The sequence below is a fragment of the Fusarium redolens genome (assembly GCF_020744475.1).
Source record: "Fusarium redolens strain MPI-CAGE-AT-0023 chromosome Unknown BKA55scaffold_9, whole genome shotgun sequence".
Lineage (NCBI taxonomy): Eukaryota > Fungi > Ascomycota > Sordariomycetes > Hypocreales > Nectriaceae > Fusarium > Fusarium redolens.
In genome coordinates, this window is record NW_025763672.1 from 1,312,435 (window position 1) to 1,339,707 (window position 27,273).

The 27,273-nt window shown below is 49.0% G+C and overlaps 10 protein-coding genes across 10 annotated transcripts; 4 read left to right on the plus strand and 6 right to left on the minus strand.

Moving 5' to 3' along the window:
- Window positions 1–32: 32 nt before the first annotated feature.
- On the minus strand, window positions 33–890 carry BKA55DRAFT_390995 (uncharacterized protein). Its single transcript, XM_046186014.1, has one exon. The coding sequence runs from the start codon at window positions 754–756 to the stop codon at window positions 193–195; it is 564 nt and encodes a 187-aa protein (XP_046048746.1). The 5' UTR covers window positions 757–890; the 3' UTR covers window positions 33–192.
- A 1,677-nt stretch (window positions 891–2,567) lies between these two features.
- BKA55DRAFT_691062 (E1-E2 ATPase-domain-containing protein) lies at window positions 2,568–6,316 on the plus strand (the record flags this gene model as incomplete). Its single annotated transcript, XM_046199605.1, has 2 exons — window positions 2,568–2,877; window positions 2,934–6,316. 2 exons carry the CDS (start codon window positions 2,568–2,570, stop codon window positions 6,314–6,316), a joined length of 3,693 nt encoding a protein of 1,230 aa, XP_046048747.1.
- Window positions 6,317–7,054: 738 nt separating this feature from the next.
- Window positions 7,055–7,810, minus strand: BKA55DRAFT_391010 (uncharacterized protein). Its single transcript, XM_046186015.1, has 2 exons — window positions 7,366–7,810; window positions 7,055–7,311 (listed from the first exon to the last, which is right to left on the minus strand). Exons 1-2 carry the CDS (start codon window positions 7,683–7,685, stop codon window positions 7,074–7,076), a joined length of 558 nt encoding a protein of 185 aa, XP_046048748.1. The 5' UTR covers window positions 7,686–7,810; the 3' UTR covers window positions 7,055–7,073.
- Window positions 7,811–8,427: 617 nt separating this feature from the next.
- BKA55DRAFT_594795 (exonuclease V a 5' deoxyribonuclease-domain-containing protein) lies at window positions 8,428–10,097 on the plus strand (the record flags this gene model as incomplete). Its single annotated transcript, XM_046195714.1, has 2 exons — window positions 8,428–8,755; window positions 8,809–10,097. The coding sequence occupies 2 exons, from the start codon at window positions 8,428–8,430 to the stop codon at window positions 10,095–10,097; spliced, it is 1,617 nt and encodes a 538-aa protein (XP_046048749.1).
- A 225-nt stretch (window positions 10,098–10,322) lies between these two features.
- On the minus strand, window positions 10,323–11,815 carry BKA55DRAFT_513767 (uncharacterized protein; the record flags this gene model as incomplete). Its single annotated transcript, XM_046187926.1, has 6 exons — window positions 10,323–10,372; window positions 10,423–10,978; window positions 11,029–11,181; window positions 11,230–11,521; window positions 11,571–11,707; window positions 11,756–11,815. The coding sequence occupies 6 exons, from the start codon at window positions 11,813–11,815 to the stop codon at window positions 10,323–10,325; spliced, it is 1,248 nt and encodes a 415-aa protein (XP_046048750.1).
- A 708-nt stretch (window positions 11,816–12,523) lies between these two features.
- BKA55DRAFT_570439 (uncharacterized protein) lies at window positions 12,524–13,789 on the plus strand. The gene has a single exon (XM_046193002.1). It carries the CDS (start codon window positions 12,647–12,649, stop codon window positions 13,328–13,330), a length of 684 nt encoding a protein of 227 aa, XP_046048751.1. The 5' UTR covers window positions 12,524–12,646; the 3' UTR covers window positions 13,331–13,789.
- Window positions 13,790–13,962: 173 nt separating this feature from the next.
- BKA55DRAFT_570441 (Sec1-like protein) lies at window positions 13,963–16,982 on the plus strand. Its single transcript, XM_046193003.1, has 5 exons — window positions 13,963–14,301; window positions 14,360–14,397; window positions 14,455–14,542; window positions 14,598–14,947; window positions 14,999–16,982. Exons 1-5 carry the CDS (start codon window positions 14,268–14,270, stop codon window positions 16,643–16,645), a joined length of 2,157 nt encoding a protein of 718 aa, XP_046048752.1. The 5' UTR covers window positions 13,963–14,267; the 3' UTR covers window positions 16,646–16,982.
- Window positions 16,983–17,490: 508 nt separating this feature from the next.
- BKA55DRAFT_540372 (uncharacterized protein) lies at window positions 17,491–19,934 on the minus strand (the record flags this gene model as incomplete). Its single annotated transcript, XM_046190256.1, has 3 exons — window positions 17,491–19,589; window positions 19,653–19,783; window positions 19,837–19,934. 3 exons carry the CDS (start codon window positions 19,932–19,934, stop codon window positions 17,491–17,493), a joined length of 2,328 nt encoding a protein of 775 aa, XP_046048753.1.
- Window positions 19,935–21,357: 1,423 nt separating this feature from the next.
- On the minus strand, window positions 21,358–22,628 carry BKA55DRAFT_540373 (glutathione S-transferase; the record flags this gene model as incomplete). The annotated part of the gene is made up of 3 exons (XM_046190257.1): window positions 21,358–21,894; window positions 21,942–22,412; window positions 22,467–22,628. 3 exons carry the CDS (start codon window positions 22,626–22,628, stop codon window positions 21,358–21,360), a joined length of 1,170 nt encoding a protein of 389 aa, XP_046048754.1.
- Window positions 22,629–22,958: 330 nt separating this feature from the next.
- Window positions 22,959–26,941, minus strand: BKA55DRAFT_570445 (uncharacterized protein). Its single transcript, XM_046193004.1, has 3 exons — window positions 26,601–26,941; window positions 24,076–26,445; window positions 22,959–24,026 (listed from the first exon to the last, which is right to left on the minus strand). Exons 1-3 carry the CDS (start codon window positions 26,604–26,606, stop codon window positions 23,298–23,300), a joined length of 3,105 nt encoding a protein of 1,034 aa, XP_046048755.1. The 5' UTR covers window positions 26,607–26,941; the 3' UTR covers window positions 22,959–23,297.
- Between the last annotated feature and the right edge of the window lie 332 nt (window positions 26,942–27,273).

Genomic DNA, 27,273 nt, shown 5'->3' on the forward strand with positions numbered 1-27,273 from the left:
ACGTCAAAGCACCCAGTGTTCAAAAGAAGCTCCAAGCTTCAAACTCCTGAAGAGTAATCAGCTTCTTCTTCATCTTCTAACCTTTCTTGATTGGTTCCAGCCATATCAAGTGACCAAGGACTGATCATCCAAATTGGATGTCAGTGTGAAACCCCCAAACTCCAAGGAACCTAGCGGACAGGGAGTAGTGACTTAGAAGCCGGGCTCCTTGTCGAGCCACTGGCGCAGAGCATCGACGTACCCTCCAATCTGGCTCTGTAGGGCTTCAATGCGCCTGTCGGCGTCATTGATTTCCTTCATTGCCAGATGTACATTGTCTGGCGTCGGATGCTTACAGGCCTGTGCAACCGCTGCCTTGGCATCCGTCTTGTTGATGATCAGGCGGATAGCCCCCTCCAGAGACTGCAAGGTCTTCTTGCAATCGTGCACCCATTCGCGGCACTGGTTCGCCACGTTGCCAGCATTAGCAGTCACCTTTTTGTCGGTGATGCTCGCCGAGACCAGATTGTTTTGATCTCGGTCAGCCTGCTTGTACTTCTTCAGCAGGATTTCATATTCCTGCTGCAATTCCTCCAGAGTCCACCTCTTACACTCCTCCTCATCCGGGAGTGTCCAATTCTGCTCTCTCTGGTCCGCCGCCTTCTTATCTAGGCTCTTCTCCAATCTACGCACTGACAAGCCGCGTAGCATGCCTCGGAGACCGGTAGCAGGTGTACCGTGAGTAAGATCCTCACCTCCGTTCTGTGTGGGAGCCATGTTCTCGGATTGGTAGGTTTAAGTGAGAGGGTAGATAGACCAGGGTGAAGTCGTAGGTAAGTTTGGTTATCTTTGGAGAGATAAAAAGTTGTGAATAGAGTGCTGCGGTGATGAAAGTGTTATGAGAGGTGTTGCGAAAAGTGGTGAAGAGCTTAATTGTGCAAGACAAATGTAATAGATAAGTGTTTGTTGATGATTGAAAAGATGAGGAGAGGTCTTTGGCTATTTATACCTCAAATTGGAATCATCCACAGCTCCCCAAGTTGATTCAGTTCGTGTGAAGAGATCGCTTGTGTAGAGCCTGTTCCATGAAGTAACTTCCGAACGATGCCATTGTGACAGTGTTTCTTGATTGTGACGCTACGTTCTCTGGAATCCAATGGTTTGAGAGCCTGTTACCAGATATATTTCTTGGATCAGTTGATGCCGGTACTTGACCATAGCGGTTGTTAAGTGTCGAGTCGGGGACACAATGCATTGCTTTCGAGATCTTCCCAATGTGATCCGGTGAAACGGTGTCTATATAGGTGAGCTAGTCGATCTGGATGTTGTTCTGGAGGTGGCCATTGCTCCTGGGCTGTTCAGTGACCCCGACAACTATCTTATTGGTATGGATGTTGCTTGGTATGGTCGAATAAGTGTTGCAAAGCTGTTCTCTGGGTAGGAGAGGTCTATCAGTATGAGGTCAAGAAGGTTGGGGAACCCAATTCTCATAAGTTGAACCTCCATTGGTATACTAGTAGTCGGTTCTTTCAAAGGTGGGAGGCCTAGGCGTTGAATAATTGTGGGAAGCTTGGCGTGGCCGCAGTCGACGTTGACCAAAGAACCAGTAGTCTGGCGTTTTGGGCGAAACAGCACATGTTCGGAAGCCCAAGAATGCTAGTGGAATGGACTGTTTTGAGCATCAAGCTCAGATCGTATCAAGCCAGCAATTATCAGGGCGAACGCTATATGAGGACGTCTCGGAATATGTAAAGGATCTAAGTCCAAATCGTCAGCACTGCAATGGAGATATATGCGGACTATCCATAGCCTACAATCACGCAATATCCGTAACGTTAATTATTATTGAAGAAAGGTTGCATTGACCGTAATTGTTGTCGAAACTCCTCGAACAGCGTCGTATTCCAACATATCGATCTCGGGGTGCCTCCTTTACCTTTGCCACTTTGTACCCTCGTATATATTGTATATAGTGTGATGAGAAAGTTGAAACTTGGAAGGATGCTAGAATCATTTCATCGCTTTTATATAAGTTGCATACTGGGACTTAAGTAAGTGAATGTCCTTTGTTTTGTTGATTGCATCAGTTATCTATGTGCCGCTATGCATAATAGGCGATTAATGTAGTTTAGAAACGGTCCACCAATCGATGTCAACACATACGGCTTGAGAGCATGCAAGAAGCCTAAGTGCATTCTTTCACCTCCCATAAGGCTTATTAATGAACCTACTGGCCGGAAATCAAATAGGAGTATGCTTTGTGGTATATTATAGTTTATTTTTGTCCTCATACAAGAGCAGATTGATTAAACCAACTAGCAAATGCATAATTTCTCGGGGATAACTATATGGATATCAGCTTGTAATAAGAGTACTATGTAGTATTCCGACATATTTACCGGGTATCAGTAGTGTCTCATGTTTATCTGGCTCCTCATCCAAGGAGCCATTCACGTGCGTTCTATCTGCACAAGGTCGCATATAAGCTAAGACGAGATTTGGTTAGAGGTCCATCACCTTAACTTTCCAATAAACAGGACAACGAACAACAGCAAACAATAAATCAACACCCGGTATTTGACTGAATCATGGGATGCGACTGCTGCGGCCCTCCGGCCTCAGCTGCGGAGCTGGTCACTGCTGAGACGCCTCCTCCAAGCGATATCGGAAGTTGCAAGGATGCTTGCTGTGATGAAGAGGACGTTGCAACTGAAGTCAAGGAGGAAGAGCCAGCCAACAAAGAATTGGCTGATGACTGTTGCGCTTCTGGTAGCTGTGAGGAGCAAAATAAAGATGATGCGCCGGACTGCTGCCGCGGAAAAACAAGCCCCTGCTGCAATGCTTCTTGCATTGACCGTATCGCCATGCGAGAGTGCGAGCTAAGTGCTACTCACAAGCGTAAGCTCCGGATACTCAAAGGCACTGGTAGCTTCACATTTGCTAACACCTTACAGCGGATGCAACGGGTTGCGGCAGCTCTAGCTCCAGCTGCAATGGCGCAGCTGACGGCAAAGCATGCAGCAAGCACAGTCTTTCTGCTCTCGACCGCTATGGTGCAACTCTGAAGGCACTCGGATGTATCTGCCGCGCTCTCATTGCTCTGGGTCAAGAGTCTTGCTGTGAGACCAAAGGCCGCCCGGCTATCACCAAGCAATGCTCCAAGAAGTCGTCTTCCCGCTCTCTGATCCGCACCTCAACGGACTCTTGCTGCAGCACCGGCTCTGTTGCGAAAGAAAAGGCTGCAGAGAACCGTCTTCGCTTGCGAAAGGGTTCCACCAAGAGTGTCAGGTCCGCCAAACAGCCGTCTGTCAAGGAGAGCTGCACTAAGTCGTGCTGTTCAGTTGGCAATCCCAACAAAGAAGCGGCATCTAAGAAGTGTGCCAAATCATGTTGTTCAGAGGAAGATGCCAAACTCAAATGCGCAGAGTTCAAACCCGTCAAAGAAAAAGACAAGGACGGCTGTCTGGATGGATGTTGTTCCAAGAAGGCTGCACCCAAGAGCCAACTCATCGAAAAGAGTTGTGCCAGTAACTGCTGCAGCGATGGCGAGCTTTCCAAGAAAGCTGTTGAAAGCGATGGATGTCCCGATAAATGCTGCACCACTCAGCCCAAAGAGTCCTCTACTGCCAATAGTGGATTGATGGTTGAAACTGCGAAGAGCAACTGCGCAAAGTCCTGCTGCGACGAGGAAATAGCAGCGATTGTCAAGGAGCTGCCCAAGTCTACATGCGTCAGTTCCTGCTGCAAGCCAGCCGAGAAAATTGTTACCAAATCTTCCGACAGTTGTGCCGATTCCTGCTGCGAGAAGGCTCCGTCTGTCACTTGTCGAGACTCCCCCCCAGATGCTTGTTGCGTTTCTGCGACACCCGAGAAGGGAACGAAGATCGAAGCAATCCACAGTCCTGAGGATGTGGAGAATCAGGCAACAGGAAAAGAACATGTAGTTCTGAGTATCTCCGGCATGACATGCACTGGCTGTGAGACCAAGCTCAACAGAACTCTCGCTACAGTTCCAGCAGTCAATGATCTGAAGACCAGTCTCGTTCTCTCACGCGCCGAGTTTAACATCGATCTTCGTCTCGGTTCAGTCGATGAGGTTATCAAGCATCTTGAGCGAACGACTGAGTTCAAGTGTGAAAGACTTCAGACGAAGGGGTCTAGCTTGGACTTCATCGTCTATGGCAGCACGTCTACTTTCATAGGTCAGGTATGGCCCGAGGGAGTTCTGGAAATGAGCCTTGTGGATAAGGATACTGTTCGAGTCTCCTTTGATCCTGAGATCGTTGGAGCACGGGACCTTGCTGAAAGATCTTGGGACCCTCCAGTCAAGCTTGCGCCTCCCCGTGGTGATTCGTCACTTGAAACTGGTAGTAAACATGTTCGCCATGTTGGGTACACTACCCTCTTATCTGCTGTTTTAACAGTTCCTGTTCTGGTCATGGCTTGGGCTCCGCTTCCTGAGAGAGAGGTCGCATACTCTTCGGCTTCTCTGGCCTTAGCCACCATTGTTCAGGTTGTGGTTGCTGGGCCTTTCTACCCGAAAGCTATCAAGGCTTTAGTCTTTTCTAGAGTCATTGAGATGGACTTGTTGATTGTTCTGAGCACAAGTGCAGCCTACGTCTTCTCAGTTGTTTCATTCGGATACCTCATTGCTGACGAGCCCCTTTCGACTGGCCAATTCTTCGAAACTTCTACTCTGCTGGTGACTTTGATCATGGTTGGTCGGTGGGTTGCAGCACTTGCTCGACAGAAGGCAGTTGAATCCATCTCTATCCGATCACTCCAATCATCAACCGCTATTCTCGTCGAGGAAAAAACAGGCACGGAACGTGAAATTGACGCCAGGCTTCTTCAGTACGACGATGTCTTTAAGGTTCTGCCAGATACTAGGATCCCGACAGATGGAACAGTCATAAGTGGTTCGTCCGAAGTCGATGAATCGATGCTTACAGGCGAGTCCAAGCCGGTGGAGAAGCATTTCAAGAGTGTTGTCATTGCAGGATCTATCAATGGCCCAGGAGTCATGACAGTTCGCCTAAGTCGCTTGCCTAGTGACAATACCATCAATGCGATTGCTGCCATGGTTGATGAAGCCAAGCTATCAAAGCCCAAGCTACAGGATCTAGCAGACCGAGTGGCCTCATATTTCGTCCCTGTGGTTGTGGCGTTAACCACTATCACTTTCGTTATTTGGGTTGCAATTGGCATAACGGTTCGTGGTTATGGTGGCTCGAAGGCAACAACCGAGGCGATCACCTACACCATTGCTGTTCTTATCGTATCCTGCCCTTGTGCGATCGGACTGGCAGTCCCAATGGTCATAGTTATCATGAGCGGAGTGGCCGCAGAAAGAGGTATTATCTTCAAGTCTGCAGATGCTATCGAAGTTGCTCACAAGACATCTCATGTTGTTTTTGACAAGACTGGAACCTTGACTCAGGGGAAGCTTTCTGTCGTTGCAAATGAGTTTGTCGATGGAAGTACTATTCCTCTCCTTTTGGGCCTAATCGAGAGCAGTCGTCATCCAGTCTCCATAGCTGTGACGGGCTACCTCAAGGATATTGGAGTTGAACCTTCGGCTGTGGGTGAGCCGAAGAGCCTGACCGGTAAAGGCGTCGAAGCAGTTGTGAAGGGTCAGAGGCTGAAAGCTGGAAACTCCACCTGGCTCAATCTCTCGGATGATCCTCTTGTTCAGCCCATGCTTTCTCAAGGTCATACCGTCTTTTGTTTCACAATCAACGACAAGTTGCAGGCTGTGTACGGTCTTCAAGACGAGCCTCGAAAGGATGCCTTTGCAACGGTTGAAGCCCTGCACATGCGAGGCATTTCAGTTCATGTGGTTTCTGGCGATGATGATGCAGCTGTTCACAACCTGGCTTCAAAGCTGAGCATCCCACAAGAAAACGTCCGCTCCCGAACTTCGCCTGCCGGAAAACGAGACTATATCCAGGCTCTCCTCGGTACTTCCGCAGATCGCAAGAAACCAGTTGTCGTCTTCTGCGGCGACGGTACAAACGATGCAGTAGCTCTCGCCCAAGCCACCGTTGGCGTCCACATGAACGAAGGCACAGACGTAGCCCAGTCCGCAGCCGACGTAGTCCTCATGCGACCCGCTCTAAGTGGCATTGCCACTATGATAGACGCGAGTCGAAAGTCTGTCAACCGCATCAAGTTCAATTTCTGTTGGAGCTTCGTATACAACACATTCGCCGTTCTTCTCGCTGCTGGTGCATTTGTGAATGCGAGGATCCCCCCTGAGTATGCAGGTCTTGGAGAACTGGTGAGCGTTTTGCCGGTTATTCTTGCGGCTGTGCTTCTGCGCTGGTCGAAGATCTAGTCAGGATATTGAGACTCAACCTTGTAACATCACAGCTTCTGTTCACTCTCATTAATCTTCGACTAGAAGTCCTGCAGCTGAATATTTCTTTCATGTTACGCTTGATTTCGACCAGCACAATGTTGCACGCCTGTCGTTACCGGCCTCTACAGTTTTGAATTTCGGCGAGAAAAAGCGTCCTTTGGCGCCCAGAAACCATCAGTACCCTTCTATCCGAGCTCTTTGATGAGCTTCTTTAAACTATTGCGAGTTCTGTACCAAATTTGGAGAGGGCTGAAGAGAGATTCGCCCAGCTTATTCTTCTCCAGTGTTCACTCGCTTTTACTACACAGGCAGACAGTCTATATTTTTAGCTCACTTTGACTTTGTCACAGTAACGAAGTTAAACTGAACAAAAGCAATGAACCATATCTTGCTTCCCACCGGCAGTTCCTAGTCCCTGTTCCAAGTTGTGATCTCAAAGAAGTGAAATGACTCGACATCCTATTATCTACACATATTGGCAGGGCCCGAAACCTATCGTGAGTATACAATTTGACGTTATAAGTAACAATCTTTCTTATTCATACTACCAGAGTATAAACGTTTGGCCAGAAGCAGGCAAAAGCTCGATTTCATGCCTCCAACCATTATTGCCCTGGATATCCGTTCCTTTATGTTATAAGATTAGCATTACAAAATTATTCTTTCCAAAAACAGCAAACAGACAAAAATCTTAACATGCTCCTGACACCCGTGGGAAAGCAAATACCGAAGCTCAAGATACGAATACAAGTCCCCATGGTAACTCAGCTAGCCATACCCAGCACGAGAAGATGGGTACAAGAGCGAGCAAAATCCACCAAATTTCAATGGTCAGTTTGATTTGCATCCAGCGTGGAAGTGTTCGACTCAGTAGTGAGCGATGAGAGCATGTCTTTGTCCCGTAGACAAGACATCCGAGACCTGGTCGAGATTCACACTCAACATGTTCTCGTCTGCGTTGCATGAGTAGACTATAATAATTAGTCGATGATTCATTTCAACCACGTTATAGGATATTGACTTACGGTACACTCCCGCGGCAGAAACGCAGATCACTGCCAAGATCGCATCGCCGGTCGTTGGGGCATTCTAGATGTAGACTCCGTCGTTCCACTAGCCATTCCACTTTGAGGTTGATACCAGTATCGACAAGGCTATAGAAATAGGCGTTGGTGTGTTTTAAAGATAGTGCATCTGGGTAGATGAGAAAATCGGAGATGGCGAGATGTATTTCTGTTGGTAACGACATGAACGTCCTCTGAGGAGATGCTCTAGTAGACGCTCCGGAAGCCTTTCCGGCATCGGGCCCGATTGTGGGGCGGCGGCTTCGGAGAACGTTGGACATTGTGGAACGGAGCGGGACGATTGAGTTCCGAAAGAGTGACGAATTATTATGAAGCCTTTGATCTTGCTCTGGGAATATGCGAAGGCTTTGTATCTGGCTGCTGCCTTGTACGAGGTCAAGGACTTGGAAGCCTAAACGATAGTCTACCTAGGACAGGCCAGGGTTGTTGTAGGCAGCGCCCAAGCCAATAGGGCAGTGCAGAATCTAGGTCATTTAGTCGTTTCAAAGCACCTTCAGCTGTAGGACTATTGTTATAAATTTAACTTCAAGGCTGAGGGCTCGAGTTTTATGTTAGTCATTGTCACTCGAGGAGGCAGCCAAATATCTACTCTATTTCGGTTGTTAGACGAGTGATAGTGAGAGTGAGAGCCGAATGCGGGCATGTCTGTTTGCAGTAGAGACATGGCAATGGCTATAGTTGGTATTGTCTCCACACACATGTTAGCCCCAGAATATTGTTTGTCTTGACTCAACTGATTCATCTACGAACATCAATTAATCACAATATCGATATCCTGCCTATTCTTATTCTTAGGCAGTTGCGTATTACTTTTGCCTCTTGCCAACACCCCACGTGACCCCGTGTACTCACTCGCGTCTTCCCCCTCTAGAGTCAGACGCCAAAACTCATCTTCGTCATTCATCATCAAAACCGTTGCTAAAATTAGCTGCAAGTGCCATTTTCCCCGCCGCATCCATTCCCTAAAACAATGATTCATCGCCTTGAACGAGTGCGGCTGCGATGACGTTAGATAGCGATAACGAGTTTGGCTACGACTTCTCTGCCGAAGAGGAAGAATTGCTCCTCCAGTTGTCTGCTGAAAAGAACAACACTGCTCATCCGAACAATACAAAGATAGCAGTTATAGACTCTGTTCCTGAGAGAAGAAACAATCTACACCCTCAAAATGTCACTGGGGCCACATCAACTGATGGCGTGGACCGCCTTCAAACAGAATCCACGAATAGTTTGTACAGAGGCAAAGCTTTTCATCAACTCGACGCGTCTTCTGGCCTGCCAACGCCACCGCCGGCTGCATCCTCAATCGAGGACGTACTCTACCCGGATTGTACGTGATGATACCCTCAAGAGGCTTCAGCACTAACTGACCGAAGAGATTAGTGAGCAAAGCCCTAAAGAATTTGAAGCCAAAGCCACCCCCAGAATCAGAATCAAGCGTTACCCCAACACCAGCATCCGAGGCAAACGAGGGTGATCCGTACGATGACGGCCGCTCACCTCTACAGCGGTTCAGGTCATATCCTAAGAGGCCACTGACCGTGACCGATCTTACGTCTGGCGCTTGGTGCGAGTTGCAGTACTGGTATACTCTCACCCGCTTACCCGGAGGTCGTAGAACCAGAACAGCAGCCATGAAGCAAGGAACCAAAGTTCACAAAAAGCTTGAGGACGAAGTTCACACTACGGTTCAAATCGACATCATGACCAAGGAAGACGCATTTGGACTCAAGTTGTGGAATCTAGTTCAAGGACTGAGAACCTTGCGAGACACGGGACTCACTCGTGAACTGGAAGTATGGGGCATGATTGATGGGAACCTCGTCAATGGAGTCATCGATAGCGTAAGCTATGAGAATCCGAATCCTGAATTTGAGGCAGAGCTCTCTAGTCAAGAGTCTGACACGACCGGACGACAATCCTCATTGACTGACTATTTTCCGCCGAAAAACACGAATCATACAAACAACTCGGGGCCAAAGATTTATCTTGCAGACGTAAAGACTCGCGGATCATTTTCTCCTGTTTCCAACGCTCAGATACGACCCGCAAAGATTCAGTTGCTCTTGTATCATCAGTTCTTATCTAACATGGCTGCTGGAAAACTGGACTTTCTCAAGGTCTTTCGGCGGTACGGACTTGATCCTGACGATACCTTCTCGGACACTTTCATCGCACAGGTCGGCAGCTTGCATGATGAGATCTTTGTGGATGCATTAGAAACAGAAACAGAATTCACCCAGGAACATCCATCTTCGAGTTTTCAAAGTTCTTCTTCATCAGGCCCAGATCTGCTGCAGTATCGAACCCTACGCGAACTTGTTCCTCTTGTTGAGTATGAAATAGAGCTCACCTTCCCTCAAGGCGAACAGTCTCTTGGACATATGCTTCGAGTTCAATACGTACACCGCAGCGACGGTCGTGAAATCGATCTCCACGACTTTCCTGCTTCGAGACAAGCTTTGGAGACCTATCTTGCTAACTACATGGATTGGTGGAAAGGTAAACGCGATGCAAGAGGCGTCGATATAGAGGAAGCATTCAAGTGTAGAACATGTGAATTTGCTTCCGACTGTTCATGGCGTCAGAGCATGGATGATGAGATGTTACAGAGAGCCAGGGCGCAGCAAAAGATACGGGCTACGCGTCGGGCGGGCAGCAGTGCTGCGTAAGCTTGGAGACAATCTGGATATCATGAGTTATGATGCATTCGAACATGTTATGAGAATTGTATGAATTGTTCAGGTTGACGAAATACATAGAGAGATGTTGAACATGAAGAAAGCATTTTGTTGAGCAGTTGTTTCGATTCACACTGATCTCTATTTATCGTCTATACCGAAGTTGTCTATATGAGTGTTATAGGAAAAGGAGAGGCTGTATAGTGTACACTCCGCTTAGTGCTTTCTATGTCGGTGAGTACGGGTCATTCCAAAGCCCCAGCCATCTATATCATCGTCAGTATGGTCTTTCACCTGGCAGATACTGGAAACATACATTGAGAAGCGACATGGATGTCAACATCCAGCTCATCAGCCCAGTGCCAAACAAGATTAGGGTCCTTGAGGAATCCTCGTCCCACCAACACAGCATCTACAGAGCCATCACTCAGATAACCCTGAGCTTGCTTTCCTGAGGTGATCATTCCCACTGAAGTCACAGCAACCCCAGTATCTTTGACAGCTTTCTTTACTGCTGCAGCATATGAGACTTGATATCCGGGACCAGAAGTGATCTTCTGACGACTGTCCAAACCACCGCCTGAGATGTCGATCAAATCAATACCGTTTTCTGCGAGTATTTGACCGAGCTTTGCGGCTTCTTCAATGTGCCACTGCGGTAAAGTCGAATCGAACTCGAGGTAGTCTGTTCCTGGCATGCGGACAAGAAGTGGAAAGTCCTCAGGGACGATATCGCGAGTGAGCTGAATGGTCTCGAGAAGGAGACGAATACGGTTTTCGAAAGATCCGCCGTATTTATCCGTTCGCTGGTTTGAGGCTGGAGAAAGGAATGCGTTTAGGAGATATCCATGTGCAGCGTGAACTTCGATAGCCTAAACGAGTCAGTGTCTATCAAGTCAGATGTACTGTCTGGAGGTCTCACATCAAAGCCAGCCTTGAGTGCCCTTTTCACAGCAGCAACCCAATCTTGCTTGAACTTGGTAATATCATCGCTTGTCATCTCCCTGGGAGTAAGAGACTCTGGACTGTAGGGGATCGCGCTTGGTGCAACCACATCGTCAGGCCAGCCACCAGCCTGTAAGCAGTCAGTCACTGCTCATATCATGTACAACAAGTTTCTTACCTCTTTGACAGCTGTGTTCTTGCGATCCAGCCACGGCACAACAGTACTCGCTTTTCTCCCCGCATGGCCCATCTGAATAGCAATCCTCGCACCTTGACTATGAACGAAATCCACAATCTCCTCCAGAGGCCCAATTTGTCCATCTTCCCAGATACCTGCATCTTCTGGGCTGATTCGTCCTTCCGGTGACACAGCATTTACTTCTGTGAGGATAAGACCTGGGCCACGTGCGGCGAAACTTCCGAGGTGTTGCTTGTGCCATGGGGTCATGTAGCCATCTTTAGCAGAGTACCTACAAAATCAGTTGGACGGTTCGTGGTGGTATGTGAGGGGTTACGTACTGGCACATTGGTGATACGATGATACGATTGTGGAGTGTTAGACCTCGTAGTTTGAGAGGGGAGAAGAGGCTGCCTTCGGGTTGAACGTCCCATGGCGTTCCTGCAGGAGGGTCTTGGATAGGAGTGTAGAAGGGGACCTGTGATTGTGTTAGTGAACAGAATGCGAAGGTATTGGTGAGACAAACATTCTTAGCCCCGACGTTGATGAGGACCTTTGGATGGCCGTTTGCTTCGACTGAGCCCATGATTGTTATCTTGATAGGACTATAATATGAGAAGATATTGGTATTCAGTGATTTTTGATAGAATGAGTTAAGGGTTGTGTGCTTGAGTGGAGGAGGATTTCTGATTAACGAGGAAAGGTCGTCTACTTATACTTCATCCACGAGAAGGCCGTTATACTGTATCTATAATAAAACATGCAAGTTCTCACAAACGCAGCAATCAGCATTTGTCCCTTCCTCCGGACCAGCACCTCCTATGTCACTATCCTCACAAATTCGGCGACCACTGACGTGTTCAAGACGCACGAATAGCGAGTCCTCTAAAAACCATGTTTCACGAAAATCATTTCAAGGTTATTCTCGCAATCACATCATATTCTGCATCGGCTTCACCGAATGGCATATCTTGTTTCTCGGGTTTCGGCATGATGCATGGCTTATGAATATGTGTGGCTTGCCTTACCAAGAATGCATGGAACGTTGAGTGACGAAAAATGTACTGATTATGTTCAGTGTTACCGGGCAAGTCGGCCGACTCAGAAATGGGCTTTATTGGGTGATAGCATTTGATAGCATGCTAATCATTGGAGTGTTGCTGTGCAATCCATGAAAATACTGTATGGAACTTGGAAAATATACTACAGACTTTGATTAAAATATTCAATGATTAGAAAGTTTAGGGAAGAGAAAGAAAAGTTAAAGTTGTGTTGTGTTGTGTTGTGTTGTAATTAGTATGTTCAAAGGACCTCAGGAACAAAATGATTTAGGTTAGGCAACCTCGAATTCTAGAACAACTTCCCTTCTTCAAGCATCACTTATCAACAACAGCCGAGTCTCCACAACCCTAGCATCATGCAGCGCTATAGAGAAGACGCCTCTGATGAGAGCCAAGGTGAAGAAGACATTCCTTTACACTACAAGCGAGCTTTCGGCGCAGGACTCAAGCGACAAAGGGTCGAATTTGTTCCCGCCAGAGATCCCGATGCCGGTACTACAACCACAATCACCCCAGCGAAATCCACAGATACTTCTATCGGTGATTTATATGCGAGCATTGTTCTAAAACCTGCCGAAGACAAAGAGACCAAAGCCTCAGAAGAAGAGCCAGAGGAAATATGTCCAGACTGCAAACTCCCCATTTCATCAACTTCACAGCCTCACGAAGCATCTTTCGCTCACCAAGTCTCACTCACTCACTCCCACCCCCCATCAGCACTTGATCGCTCACGCATGGGTCTAAAAGCTCTAAAGTCTCAGGGTTGGGACCCCGATGCCAGACGAGGTCTAGGAAGAGAAGGCGAGGGAATGCGATATCCTATCAAAGTGGTGGCAAAAGAAGATACCCTCGGCATTGGAGCAACAATACCGAAAGAGATTCAAGAAAAGAAAAAGGAAGAGAAGCCTAAACCGCTGAACAGAAAGGAAGCCAAGCAGTTGGCGGCTAAAGAACGACAGCGGCATGAGAGACTACAGGGTGAGATTTATGGGAGAGTTGATGTGGAAAGCTATCTGAGGGGGAAAGGCGATGATGGATGATGACAAAGGCAACGGGAAATACAAATAGAGAAGAACAAAGACACTCGAGGCTCCGGTTACATTGTATCCGGTCTTCGATATCACAGGCCACCACGCGGTTGAAGAGATGCCTATTCTAGGACTTGCTCAAGGACTCACCGCCGGATCAGAAGATTTCCCCGGAAAGACAACACTAGGCAATTCCGCTGTACCTGAAGCCATCACAGCCGGGCATTTCGGCTCAGAGTACCGCGACGCCAGTGCCATCAGCTCTGATTTCGAGAGTCATTTACAGTCAACTGAGCTTAAGCACTGAGGTATATCAAGAGTTTCAGAATGAACCAAGTGTTTCACGTTGCATAAACGAAACAGTGATAAACATACGGATATATCTATATCGAGATCATCAACAGAATATCCACAAATTTTATTCTATCTAAAAAGTCAAGAAATGAAGTCGAAATATACTCAAAATTCAAGCATCTGTGATGACCTCATCGAAGTTGAGGCTGATACACCGCTCCCTATGTCATGCTGCTGATGTTCTGTCCTGCAGGCTTCCTTCAGGGACCCTTTATAGCGACCATCACTAACCAACCACCAGACGCTAGCGACTGCAAGACCTGGACCCACCTTCTTCATGCCTGCCATTGGGATGATGAAACCCCGCCAAATGGAAAGCCATAGCACCTCACTCAACTCCTGACTTAGGCCCAAACCAAACTCAGAATCCTCGATACTTGAGCGAAACCACCAAAACCTCAACTTTAACCACGTTACATTGCAACATTTTTCTTTTCTTAACTTTGATACCCCTGCGCCTCACCGTATCGCTTCAATTCAAGGTTCCGTCTGGGCTGGATCCTACCGCTTCTCTCGTTGTCAAACACTATCTCAGCCTCCCTCAATATCTCCATACCCAACGACGTGACGGGGCAGCCCGCCTTTACTATACACCATGGGGCTGTCCGTCATTCAAGAGCAGCATGATGGTATGATATATACGATACAAATACTATACACAATTCGTTGCTAATGCGCCGACTTCAGCTATCTTGGGGCAGATCAAGAAGATCACTAGAGGCGATGTAAGCTACCAGCCAAGCTTTGAGCTCGACAGTTGACTGACGTCTTTGATGCAATAGTGGAAATGTCTGATCGTCGACGAGAACTCCAAAAAGATCATTGACAATGTTGTCAAGGAGGATGACATTCTCAATAACAATATCGCCAGTTGGTCTATCTAACTACCAGCTTATTGTCTAATGCTGACCAACATTTCCTCCAGCTATCGAGCGAATCGAGAACCGTCGCGAACCGAACCCCGAGATGGACGCAATCTATATTCTGTCTCCTGAATCCTTCGCTGTCGAATGCCTTCTCGCCGATTTCGAGATGCGACGTTATCGCAGCTACTACCTGGTCTGGACTGGCCTCCTCGACCCCTCATTGCGACGCAAGATCGACGACTTTCCTGGAGCCCGACAGCTCCGCGCCGGTTTTCAAACGATGTTCGTCGATTTCCTGCCTCGAGAATCGCATCTCGTTACCCTTCGCGATCCCTGGAGCTTTCCCATGCTCTTCCACCCAGCCTGTAACGCCATCGTTCCAACACACATGAAGAGTCTAGCGCAAAAGGTAAGGCGGCAGCACGCTTCGGCCGGATGACGTTTGTTGACAAGAAGCTAGATTGCCGGTCTTTGCATTACACTCGGAGAATACCCCAAAGTTCGTTACTACAAGCCGCAAGGCGCAAGCCACGAGGCAGCCGTCCTCTGCACTCACTTGGCTCGATTTGTCCAGGAAGAACTCGATGCGTATGCGCAATGGGACACTAGCTTCCCCCCACCCTCACCACGGCCACAAGCGACCCTTGTTATCACAGACCGATCGATGGATTTAATGTCACCTTTGGTACACGAGTTCTCCTACCAAGCCATGGCACACGACCTCCTGCCGATCAAGGACGGCGACAAGGTCACTTATCGTACGACCATCAACGAGGGAACTCCGGAAGCTGAAGAGAAGGATATGGAGCTCACAGACAAAGACAAGATATGGGTGGACAATCGACACAGACACATGAAGGACACGATTGATAAACTTATGGGCGATTTCCAAAAGTTCCTCCAACAAAACCCACACTTTACTAACGAGAATACCGACACGACCAACCTCAATACGATTAGAGATATGTTGGCAGGCTTGCCGCAGTTCCAAGAGATGAAGGAGGCATACTCGCTGCATTTGACCATGGCGCAAGAATGCATGAACATTTTTCAGAAGCACAAGTTGATGGATATCGCCTCTATAGAGCAAACACTCGCCTCTGGACTGGATGAGGACTTTAAGAGACCGAAGAACATTCTCGAAATGATTGTACCTCTGTTAGACGATGAGGCTGTATCACCTTCAGACAGGTTGCGCCTCATCATATTATTCATTCTCTACCGAGATGGTGTCATAGATGAAGACATCAAACGACTCTTGGCCCACGCAGCCCTCCCTCAGTCTGACCGCGAGGTTGTGCTGAACTTTGAACAGCTCGGTGGACATATGACACATGCGCTCAAAGATGTGCGCCAGCTTCCTGCGCCTCTATTCCCAATCGATCCAAAATCGACACAGTTGAACGAGGAATATGGATTAACACGGTTCGAGCCAGCAGTGAAACACATGGTGGACCATTTGGCAAGGGGCATGTTAGATCAGACTCACTTCCCATACGTGAAGCCACCACTGGACCCCAATGAGGAGCTTCATTTAGCACAGGGAGGTTCTCTTCGTGCCGGTCGGCCAAATTGGGCAGCAGCTGGACGCCGTCCACCAGAGAATCGACAGCGATTAATTGTTTTCATGGCAGGAGGTGCTACATACAGCGAGAGCCGATCATGCTATGAAGTCGGAGAAGCGCGCAGTCGAGATATCATTCTGGTAACTTCTCATATGATCACTCCTCAATTATTCATTCGCCAAGTGAGCGATCTGAGTCGCGACAAGCGTCAACTTGACTTGCCCCTGGAGCGACCTAAACGACACGCTCCACGTCATCTCTTCGAGCGTCCAGCTCCTCCTCGCCCAGCACCATCACAACAACCCTCACAGCAAGGACTGCCGCCTGGCCCTACGAACCGACCAGGCGGTCTTCCTTCAAGACCCAGCCCTGGAATGGCACCGCCAACGGCCGCAATGTCCAACATGTCTATTAATAACAGCCACGGTAACAACGCGGCACCACGGCCAACATCGCACCACAGTGTTCAACAACACCACGAAGAACCAGCTAAGCTCCACAAGGAAAAGAAGAAGCGGAACTTCCTTGGTATCAAGAAGTAGGGTTCTTGGAACGGGGGCCTCTCTGCAGCTTCTGCACCGAAACCGAGGGCCATTCGACGATCTCAGACTACAGAAACGTCAACTTCGTCCGAAGATCACAATATGAATGTGCTGCGTGAGCCAGAAAGGAGTGCTTCGAGCAGAAGTCGGTTGGATGGTCCTTCGGCTTAATGTGGCTTCTCAGTAAAGCATATGGTGTACTTTTTGGTTTCGTAATTCGTCGACGGAGCGTGGCGTTGTTCTACCGTCTTTTGCGTATTGATTGCTATCTATGTTGAAAGCATTACATAACTTGGCAAATCGAATGGTTAGGGAACGTTCATCTTTATATATCAGTTGTAGTGTATAAACGTCGTGAATTCTTTGTTCTCGTTTCAACATGGCTTTTGAAGTAACTGCTATTTAGCCCTCATTATCACATTAACAACAGAAATCGTCATAATCATCGCCGGTAAATACCCAGACAAGAAAAGAAGAAACTAAAGTAAATCGCCCATCAACCAATCCATTTGAATTCACTACCTAACTTTCACCGAGTTAAACCTTCATGCCTATATCCCTTAGTTTCCCCCCATCGCCGTGCTTCCCAAAAAATGACACGTAAAAACAAGTTACTAGCTACAGGGCGCACCCTGGTTCCAAGCATGCGATCAAAAGATGCGGTGAGTTGGTTGCGGTAGATATTCGTACAGTAGTGGAAGAAGCCCTTTTGTTAATTGTAAGGCTTTGACTTTCAAAAGTTTCTGCAGACAGGCTGATTGATTCCGTACAAAAGTGGTACAGACTTTATAGTCGAGAGGTGTTTGATTCGATGTGTTGAAGCACGGTATTTGTATGAGATGTGATTAAGGTCTGCCGAAAGCGGCACCACGACCGTTACCGGGAGGAGGCATACCGCGGCCTTCAAAGGGACCGCCAGGGAAGTCAGGTCCAGGGGGTCCGTTGAAGCCGCCAAGTCCAGGAGGAATGAATCCGTGAGGAGGGCCGCCGTAGAAGCCAGGAGGTGGAGGCATGTTTCGAGGAGGAGGGCCACCCAAGGCCTCGGGAGGAGGCATCACGCCAGGAGGGAAGTTGGGAGGAAACATGTGAGGCATGGGCATGTTACGGTTGGGTCCAGGGCCGCCAGGGCCACCGAGACCACCAGGAAGTCCTGGGGGAGGAATCATAGGACCTCGTGGTTGGGGAGGAGGCATCTGGCCACCAGGCATCCAGCTGGGAGGCATCTGATGGTCCAGACCAGGGGGTGGAGGTGGGCGTTGCAAGATCTGTGTAGGCTGGTTGGGTCGAACATCAGCGTCAGGAGGGTTGTGGAATCGTTCTTCCATGGGAAAACCAGGCGGTAGTTGACGCATTTGACGTTGAGGACCACGGTCGTCTCTGGGGAAGTCGGGCTCTTGAGGCATCTGTACTGGCTTCTGCTGCTGTGGGCCCATGCGCATCAACAATTCATTGCGCTGGGCGTCGGGAGGTGCTCTCATGAGATTCATCAGGAACTCAGTGTTACTGTTGTTACGAGCGGCATCAGGGCGTCCAGAACCTTGACTGGGAGCTCGCTGGCGCTGGCCAACGAGATCCTGGAGAAGTTGCTCGGGGCGAGCAGCTTGTGGCTGGGGTCGAGGTGCAAGAATCTCTTGAACATGCTGAGGCGGGGCTCGGCCAAGAGGACCGTCCATTCGTCGATCGGGACCATATTGCTGGAAAGGAGATTCTGGAGAGGTGATAGCATTTGGCCTACCAGCATTGGGCGGCGTACCTTGGGGGGCAGCAAACGCAGGCAATCCTGGCGGTGTGGCACTCATGGTCTGTTTCTGAAGCTTTGCCAGTAGTTGCTGGAAAGCTTGTCGCTCATCTTCGCCGCCTGCTGGAGGAGCTGGGCCACCAACAAAAGGGAGAGGAAAAGGCATACCACTGTTGACAGGAGGTCCCGTCATAGGAGTAGGAGGTTCCGTTTTGCCTCGAGGCTCCTCCTGAGGTTGCGAAAAGAAAGACGTGAACCTGGAGGATTTGCCAGTCGCCTTGGGTTTGTTGACAGGTTCTTTGGCTTCTTCAGCGAGAGGAGCATCCAGACCAGCATTCGATCCAAACGCCATGAAGAACTTATCAGGTCCAGCTTGAACCGCTGGGGCAGATTGCACAGGGGGCTTTTCAGCCTCGATGATGGCTTCAGCTGCCTCAACATTCGCGGATTTGCCAGGAGCAGCAGGGATTCCAGCCTTGGCCTTCTTCATTTCTTCCATCCATTTTTGGAAATCTTGCTGCGTGTGAGCTTCGGGGTGCTCCTCAAGAGGTTCGTCTAGCCATTCAGGCTCACGCTCGACTCGTTGATCACGGTCTCGTCCCCATCGTCGGTCATGCATGCGATTATTGCTGTTATTGTTGTGACGATCATCAGGAGTATCGGCAATCGCATCACGGTCTCTCCAGCTCTTCGCACGATCAATTCGTTCACGCTTGTCGGGAGTAGTAGCTTCGACAGCCGGAGTGGTGACTGCGTTAGACTCGTTCTTGTACCACGACTCAGACTTGTTCCTGTTCATTCCGTTTCGAGGTCTGCCCTCATCGTCTCCGTCTCTGGCGAAAGTGTCAAAGCTTCGTGCAGGGCGATCTCGAGCAGCGTCGTCACGTTCTCTGGGCTGTCGCTTGTCGTCTCGGAAGTTACCTCCCATACGTCCATGGAAACGCTCAGCACCCTCGTGTCCAAAACTCTTGCGTGGCTTCACAGTACTCCAACCATCTGATTCGCTGTCACCTTGACGGCGGTAACCATTGCCATTGCGTCCATCGCGAAATCGGTCGACGTCAAGATCTCCATTGCGACTTCGAAAGTTGCCGAAACGCCCCGAAGCGTCAGACTCCTTGGCAGTTTTGTCAGTTTCGAGCGATGATTTGCCTCGCGCTGAAGCAAACGCTGTTCGGGGTGGTGCAAAGACGAGGTCTTCAGGGTCTGTATAGGTGCGCGCTGGTCAGTATATGGAGAACCTAGGAGCGAAACACAGGAGAGACAAACTGGCACTATTCCTTGAAATGTGTCTCTCAACACCAGGACGACGGTTGGTCTGGTCAAGCAGAGGGTTGTCGTTGGATCGAGGTCGGTCCCCAGGGACCTTTGTTTGTGTGCGATTCGGCTCAGGTGGGGGTCTAATCTAGGTCAGGAGACTTGAATATGACTTCAGGAAATCATTGCTACTCACCCCATCCATTCTTCAGCTGGAGGGAGGCTTGGCGGTTTGGTACATAACGGCGATTCCCGCAAGTAGATCAAGAAGTTGGCCTCATAACGAATTACCATGATGAAGAAAAAGTTGGCGCTATGAGCGCATTCGAGTTACGGTTGGTATAGTATAAAGAAGTATGAAGTGTCCCAAGGTGGACGTGCGAGCGCAATCGAGGTAGCCTTTAGAGAATTGTATTCTCTGAAAGGACGACAGCTTCGAGTTCGGGCAGAGTGTGGTTTTTTAGGAAATTTATTAGTTGTTGGGGTGACGACGTGGCGAGAAGTTGCGATAGCGGAATGAGTATTGTGCGGAGAGTAGGACGATCAATTCGTTCGGTCGGTGAGTCAGGTGAGGAGGATACGCGGGGTGAATGAATATCGTGAGGTGAATTCAGGCAGCGGTAGCAGCGGTCGAGGTAGGGGACTTTGGTGAACAAGAGCGTGAAAAAGAGATCAGGTCGAGCGAGTTGGTGGTTGGCGGAGAAAGGTGACGTCCTAAGGTGGTGGTGCACTTTGTGGTTGTGCTGTGCTTTGCTTTGCTTTGCTGGTGGTGGTAGACAAGGCGAACCACAGGTGGAGCCAAGCCAAAGCTGGGCTTTATCGAGACGAAAAGCCCCAATCAAGAACAAGCAAGGGTCCAGTGAGGGAGAGATTGTACTGTAATTATTGATTCGTCGAGCGGGTAAATATTGATTGACTTGGTACAAATACAGTATTGAAAGAAGTCCAAGGGTTTAGTGGAATGATGTCGAAGGCGGGCGGTTTAACGGAAAGCGTGACAGTGTGTAACGGTGCGAAAAACGCAGGAGATGATTGAGGTGGATTGGGTTGGTGTTGGGATGTACGGATATCGAGAGTTGTTTTCGGTGGCTTGACGTGGTTGCGAGAGGGAGAGACCGAAAGCGGGCGAGAAAGACGAGAGGTGAGGTGAGGAGACGAGGGAGAACAGCGAGCGCGAGGGCTTGAGTGTCCAGTGAGAGACACTTCTTAGCGCTGTTAGCGTGAGTGACAGTTGGCAATAGAACAAGTCAGACCCTGTTTTGGGTATATAAAGAACAAAGAAGGTATAATATGCTAGAATATTCTCATGTATCTTAGTTGAATAGATTGTCTGTGAGCATTGAGTTCGTGAATGTTGGCTAAAAAGAAAATTGAGACTTTGTTGTTGATTGATTTGATTTGTTTGTGGATGAGAATGAGGAGAAACAGTGGATGGACCTGGCTGGAGTGCACTGTCTGATACTGCTGCACGCACTGAGAATGAGCCTCCACTTGATGGAATTTAGTCGTGTCGTCCCACTGCCTCCACTAAAATATCGGGTACCTTGTACTGTGCGCCTTGAAACACATCAGACATTGGGCTTCACCTCAGTTTCATCAACAATAAAACTCGGCTCATGATTGCATAATAAACAATGCACATATTCCGTAGCGAATAATATTCAATATTTAATATTTCATATTTCATCTACCTATCCCACATTGACAATATTTATTCCTATTTTTTCTGCGCAGCAGTGACCTCCTCGTCAAGCGGCAGAATATGCGGCAATGGCCCAACAGGCGTGATAGAGAAAGGGTTAATCTGAGTATGACTCCTGGTATAGTGCCACTTGATATGCTCAAACTGCGTAGTATCCTTGAAAGCGGGATCGTTCCAGTACAAGTTTCGCATCCACTTGTGCAGAGCTGGGTATCCTGAGCGAATATCGCGGATGTTGCACTTGAAGTGTTGCACGTAGACAGGATCGAAGCGAATAATCGTGACGAACAGTCGAATATCAACTTCGCTAATCTTGTCACCGAACCAGTAGGGGCCTTGTTGCTCAGAGAGATGCTTCTCAGCGCGGTCGAGAGCTTCGAAGAGGGCGATGACGTTGCGCTCGTAGGCTTCACTAGTAGTTGCGAAGCCGGACTTGTAAACACCGTTGTTGATGCCGCCGTATTGCCACTCATGGACCTCCTCGATTTGCTTCTGGAGATCTTCAGGGTACAGCTGAATAGCCTTGTACTTCTCATCCAGCATGTCATCGAACTAATGCAAGTCAGTAACCATAACTCAAAGCACAGTGAATAACTTACCTCAGTACCGAGCATTCGCAGAATCTCACTGCTTTCGTTGCTCACAATTCGGTGTGTCTTCTTGTCAAACAGAACCGGCACAGTATATCGACCATCAAAGTTCTTCTCACTCTCAAAATACACATCCTTCAAGTGGGTGAACCCCTCATGACCCTTGATGGGATCAGGAACGACATTGTCACCGGGAACCTCCTCATCCTTGGAAACAAATCGCCAGCCGCCCTCACCGAGGTGCCAATGAACAACCGAGTACGAGATAATGTCCTCAAGACCCTTGAGTTTGCGGGCGATGAGTGTACGGCACGCCCATGGGCATGCGTAGCTCACGTAGAGGTGATACCGGCCAGCCTCAGCAGGATACTTGGCATTGGGATCGCGAGAGATCCAGTCTCGGAATGAACTGACTTGACGCTTGAACTCGCCAGAAGTGTCGCCGGGCTTGACCCAGTCAGTGACCTTACCAGTGCTTGCCTGTAGCTCTGTTAGCAGGCTGAGAAGAGCAGTGAGAGTGTCTGGTCTATGTACCATTCTGATTTGATGTGGGGGCTGAACTTGAGTGAGAGATGGTTTAAACGATGATGCTTTGATAGATGTGATGAATCTGATAGATTGTTGTTGCTGTGGTCTAAAGAGAGAACTCCTAGTGAAAACTCGAGATGATCGAATTCCAATTCCTTGCATTGACATGTCTCTTAAAACAAATCGGAGCATTCAATGACGGCGACATCCAACACCTTTATAGCTGCAGCTGAAGAGAGTACGAGAAAAGTGGCCATCACCACACATGATGGAACCCTTGCTCACTCATGACTTGCTCAGCAGCCCCTCACAAGTTATGACAGCTTAGTTACCAACCAGATAAAGCCTGTCATGCCATCCCTGGGCCCTCTTCCTCCGTCTGGTGGGTTCCCCGAGAGCTTCCATTCTCGAGCTATTCCGTCCTTGAGCTTTGGCTGCCACGCTTGGAAGCATTCCATAATCGTGGCGTAATAATCGACCCCGCTTTACTGCGAGTTGCTTAGTTATCATGCTCTACTGTCTTGATAAGCCCATGTGCATCATGACGACTGGCTTGGTAAAGAAAACTCCCTTCCTTATCGAGTCAAGGTAGTAGTCTCGGCAGTTCAGCAAACATTTTCGTTTCTGTACACGAAAAGAAGATCAAACGGTACTCAGAATAGTCAACACCAAATCAACATAACGGTCTGCATAAGCTTTATCATACATCAGTGAATTTATCTATCTTTATAGGCTTCATCCTTTGATCGTTCATGTGCTCATGTGCACTCCAGTCGTTTCTAACATCTCATATACATATCTCAAAAGACTGTTCAAAAGCTTCACAGCCACAATGCTTTATGCCATCTTGACCTTGATGTAGGGCACTTCAACATCCTCCTCTGCAAGATCCTCAGCAACAATCTCAAAAATGACCTCCTTCTGGTGTGACGGAATAGGCTTCTTTGAGATCGTCTCAACCAACTGGCTCAGCTTGAGGGCATAACGCTCCTTTAGCTTCGAAGGAGGGAAGAAAGAGGCATAGAGGAGGCTGACACCAGAGCTCAGCATACTGATGGTCAGACCCTTGGCCTTGAAGGTATCCAAAAGCTCCTTCAGAGTGATGTCCTCAATCTCAAAACGATCCCAAATCTTATCCAGCGTAACCTTGCCGTCAGGGCCTTGGTATTCCACCTTGGGGCTGGCGATAGGCTCGCTGAAGCCAAAGAAAGGCAGCGCCAGGTTGATGAAACCGTTCTTGTACTGCTCTAGATCATCCTTGCCATCGATGATCTTGTACAGCTCAAGCACCACCAGACCAGTGACCAATGCCGTAGTCGTGGCAATGGCGGGAATAATCTTACCAGCGATGAACTTAGTCTTGTGTCGATCAGCAGGTTCGATCTTGTAGTTCTCTGCTCTGAGGTTGCTGCAGGCAGTGATGAAGTCGATATGATGGTTCGAGTCATCGTCCTTCTCGAAGTCAACAGGGACCAGCTGGAATCCAGACAAGGAGCTGGGCGATGGGAGGCTGGCGGTCAGCTTCTCAATCTCGTCATTGTCATCGAAGTTGCTTGACTCGGGCTCCTAAACATGAATTAGTACTGATTGTTAGATACGATGTGGGAATACTTACAACAGGCTCCTTGTCATCGGCCTGGATCTTCACATTGGAGCTGGGCGTAAAGTCGGGGACAATGACGTTGTCCAATTCTCGCAGGTAGATAGACCTGTCAGTTCCAGGGGACTTGATGTTGTAGTTGAAAGCGTGGAGGTTGGCAGCGGCAACAATGAAACCGAAGTGAGAGGGGTTGTTGGGGTCAAACTTGAGCGCATCAGGAGCTCGCTTGGGTCCGGACCAGAAAGGAGTACCAGATGAGGTCTCGGAATCCTTGGGGAAATTATACAAGAGCTGCTGGATCTTGTTGGAGAACTCAGTCTCAAACAACTGGCGGGCCCAGGCAATACAGTCCTCAAAGGTTCGTGGCCTCTCGGTCGTGAGATAGTTTCTAATCGTTTCAAGAGTCTCCTTCTGGTTACCACCCTGCTTCATAGAATTCTCAATGAACTGAGGCTGGGTCAAGTACAAATTGACAGTTTGAGGAGCCTTGACAAAGAGCTTCTCAAACATGTACTCCTTGGCCCAGGCAATAGTGTGATCGATCTTGTTGGGGAAACTTCGGATGGTGCACATAGGGAACTCCTTCTCTGGGGGATCCTGGGAGGATGAATAAGACTCGGTGAGATGAGGCAGAACGACCTGCGTGTTGCCCTTGGTTCCAAGAGTACCGCTCTCGAGAAGAGGCTTCTGGAAGAAGACGCATCGGCGGTCGACGTAGGTTCGAGCCTCAACATTGTCGAGAGCATTGGTGACGCCATCAAGGTTTCGCCAGAAGTCCTCGTTGAAAACATTCTCGGTGTCGGGGCTAACGCGTTCCTTGAGTGTTACCATGTGGCCTTCGAGGTCGGGGTTCATTCGTTGAACAGCAAGAGCAGCACGGTCACTCTTCATCTGACCAACATCGTCGGCACGGAACAGAAATTGACGGTTCAGGTTACTCCTCTCGATCGAGTCCATATCAGTCACCCAGATCTTGCCCTCAGGTCCCGTTCCCAAACCAATCATGGCCCAGTTCTTGAGCATCTCACAGCCAATGGCACCGGCACCAACGAGGAACTGCTTCAAGTTGGCAATCTTGTTCTGGAACTCGGTACCAAATACAGCGATCTGGCCATCATATCGGCTACCGATAGGCTTGCAGAGCTCAGCAGATCGCTTGGTAGATGTTGGCAGGGACTCGAGAGAGTCAAAGTACATCCACTGGTTAATGGGCTGAAACTTGCCAGAAACAGCCTTGAGGACCTCCTGTGCCACAATACCACCAAAGTAGGCAGCCATAGGGTTAAGATCACCCTGAGCTTGGTAGCTTAGCTCCTTCAGAAGCTTCTCATCCAGCTGAATGTCAAGACCCTCCTGCTCAGCAAACTTCTTAGCAGCACCAAGAACAACGATAGCATCGTCATCGTCCATGGGTTTGGGAAGTCGCTTGTGTGTGAGTTGGAAAGCATGGAGTGCCTGGAAACCGAGGTGCAGCTGCTGAGGTCGGTCGAACTTGGCGAAATCTGAGATAAGGAACTCAGGTTCCTTGAGCGCAGTGGTGAAGTCCTTGAAGTTGATGATCTTGGGCATCTTGACCTGCTGGTACATGCCGCCTCGCTTATATTGACCGAGTCCAGAAACATCGCCGATTGAGAAAGTATATGGGCCCTTAACCGTAATCTTTCGGGGCTCGGCTCCGTTCAGCGCCTCCATTCCTTCAACCTCGGAGAATGTCACATAATCGCCATCTTCCAGTCCATGCCGAGTTTCGTCAAGTGCAGACACCAAGCCCTCCTCATCAATGCCTGCCACGATGCCGTTAAGGGGAGTCTCGCCAGTAGGATCGATACAAGTGAACTTCTCGCCAAAGTCGCAGAAAACGGAGCCGAAGAGACCGTATGTGTCGGCGATAACAACGTAGATACCCTTGCTGTGGCAGTAGTCGCCGATAGCCTTTTGTTGGTGGATAGGCGCATTGGTCAGAACAACAACTTGGTACTTGTCGAACTGCGAAAGTTCACCATCAAGGCCAGGTGACTGGTGGAGCTTGACGGGGGTATAGGCGTTGAGCTCGGCAACACGGGGCACAGTGACCTCATCTCTGGGCTTTCCAACATCGTTGGGTGTGAGGAAGAACTGAGACGAGAGATCCGCAATCTGGACTGGCGCAGGGTCGTAGAGGGTAAGGCTCTTGACACCAGCCAGAGCGATATTCTTGGCGATTTCCACGCCGAGACCCTTTAGACCGACGATGAGCACATTAGAAGCACCCATGCGCTTCATGGCCTCGTGGCCTAGCACATAAAGTTGTCGGCTGTAGAGGGACTCGTCGATTTCGTTATGTCCAACAACAGACTCGTCGACCTGCATTCGGGTCGCAAGGTCGACCTCTGGTTGCTTTTGTTCCTATTGAGCCGGACTGTTAGAGACTCCGGGTCCTGTTTGCATGCTCGCTGTGAAAGTCTCAAATGGCGCCCGATTTTCACATGCTCTGATGCTTCAAAACCAAGAGTATGACGGGCGACAGGCCGAGATGGGGAGTATAGAGGATCTAGACTTACGGCCATTATTCTTTTATGGGTAGGTGACTCCCCGTTGGAGAGCTTTCGCTTCCCCAGCGTGTCCGTTTTAGAAGAGGTGGTAATGTTGGAAACGCTGCGTCAGTCGTTGCGAGGGCGATCCAGCACCAGGCAGAGCTCAACCCCGCCAGAGAGTAGAAGGGGACGGTGAGGATGGAGGAAGGAGAATGAGTTATCCGCGAGCGATGCTAATATTCGTCGCAGACTGTAGAGTCGTAAAAATCGCGTTGTGAGTATGGTCAAATTTGGTTTGTAAGAAAAGACGTTCTGACTTTTGAAGTTGAGTGGAACAAGGGAGCGCGACATGGAGTGTCCTATGGTGATGAGGTAATGGCCCGAGTCCGCAGGCAGAGCTGCCTTGCCCCACCAACCTTACTGTCAGCGGGCGCCTCAGCTTTAATAAGCCACCTGGCCTGAGGTATCAATCAGTGACAAGACTTCAATCTTGCAGATTTTTTCAGGTAATTCTTTATTCACTATTGTATGCCGTATCTATTGCAATGAACAATTTTGAACTGTTTCTTTGGATCATTCACTCAACAGCAGCCAAGTACCTACACAAGCTCAGTGGCACAACAGCCCCGCAGTCAGCCAACTTCATGGACGTTCAAAGGTTGCTAGGGTGAAAGCTACATGTAGGTGACGCCCCTCTGGA

Bases quoted from the DNA above. Each gene is read 5' to 3' on its own strand.
- BKA55DRAFT_570439 (XM_046193002.1), top strand. From the start codon at position 12,647: ATGCAGCGCTATAGAGAAGACGCCTCTGATGAGAGCCAAGGTGAAGAA.
- BKA55DRAFT_390995 (XM_046186014.1), bottom strand. From the start codon at position 756: ATGGCTCCCACACAGAACGGAGGTGAGGATCTTACTCACGGTACACCT.
- BKA55DRAFT_570445 (XM_046193004.1), bottom strand. The intron at 24,027-24,075 runs GTAAGTATTCCC...ATTCATGTTTAG, and splicing joins CCGATGACAAGGAGCCTGTT to GAGCCCGAGTCAAGCAACTT.
- BKA55DRAFT_391010 (XM_046186015.1), bottom strand. From the start codon at position 7,685: ATGTCCAACGTTCTCCGAAGCCGCCGCCCCACAATCGGGCCCGATGCC. The intron at 7,312-7,365 runs GTAAGTCAATAT...TAATTATTATAG, and splicing joins TTCTGCCGCGGGAGTGTACC to TCTACTCATGCAACGCAGAC.
- BKA55DRAFT_570441 (XM_046193003.1), top strand. From the start codon at position 14,268: ATGGGGCTGTCCGTCATTCAAGAGCAGCATGATG. The intron at 14,302-14,359 runs GTATGATATATA...CGCCGACTTCAG, and splicing joins CATTCAAGAGCAGCATGATG to CTATCTTGGGGCAGATCAAG. The intron at 14,543-14,597 runs GTTGGTCTATCT...CATTTCCTCCAG, and splicing joins TCTCAATAACAATATCGCCA to CTATCGAGCGAATCGAGAAC.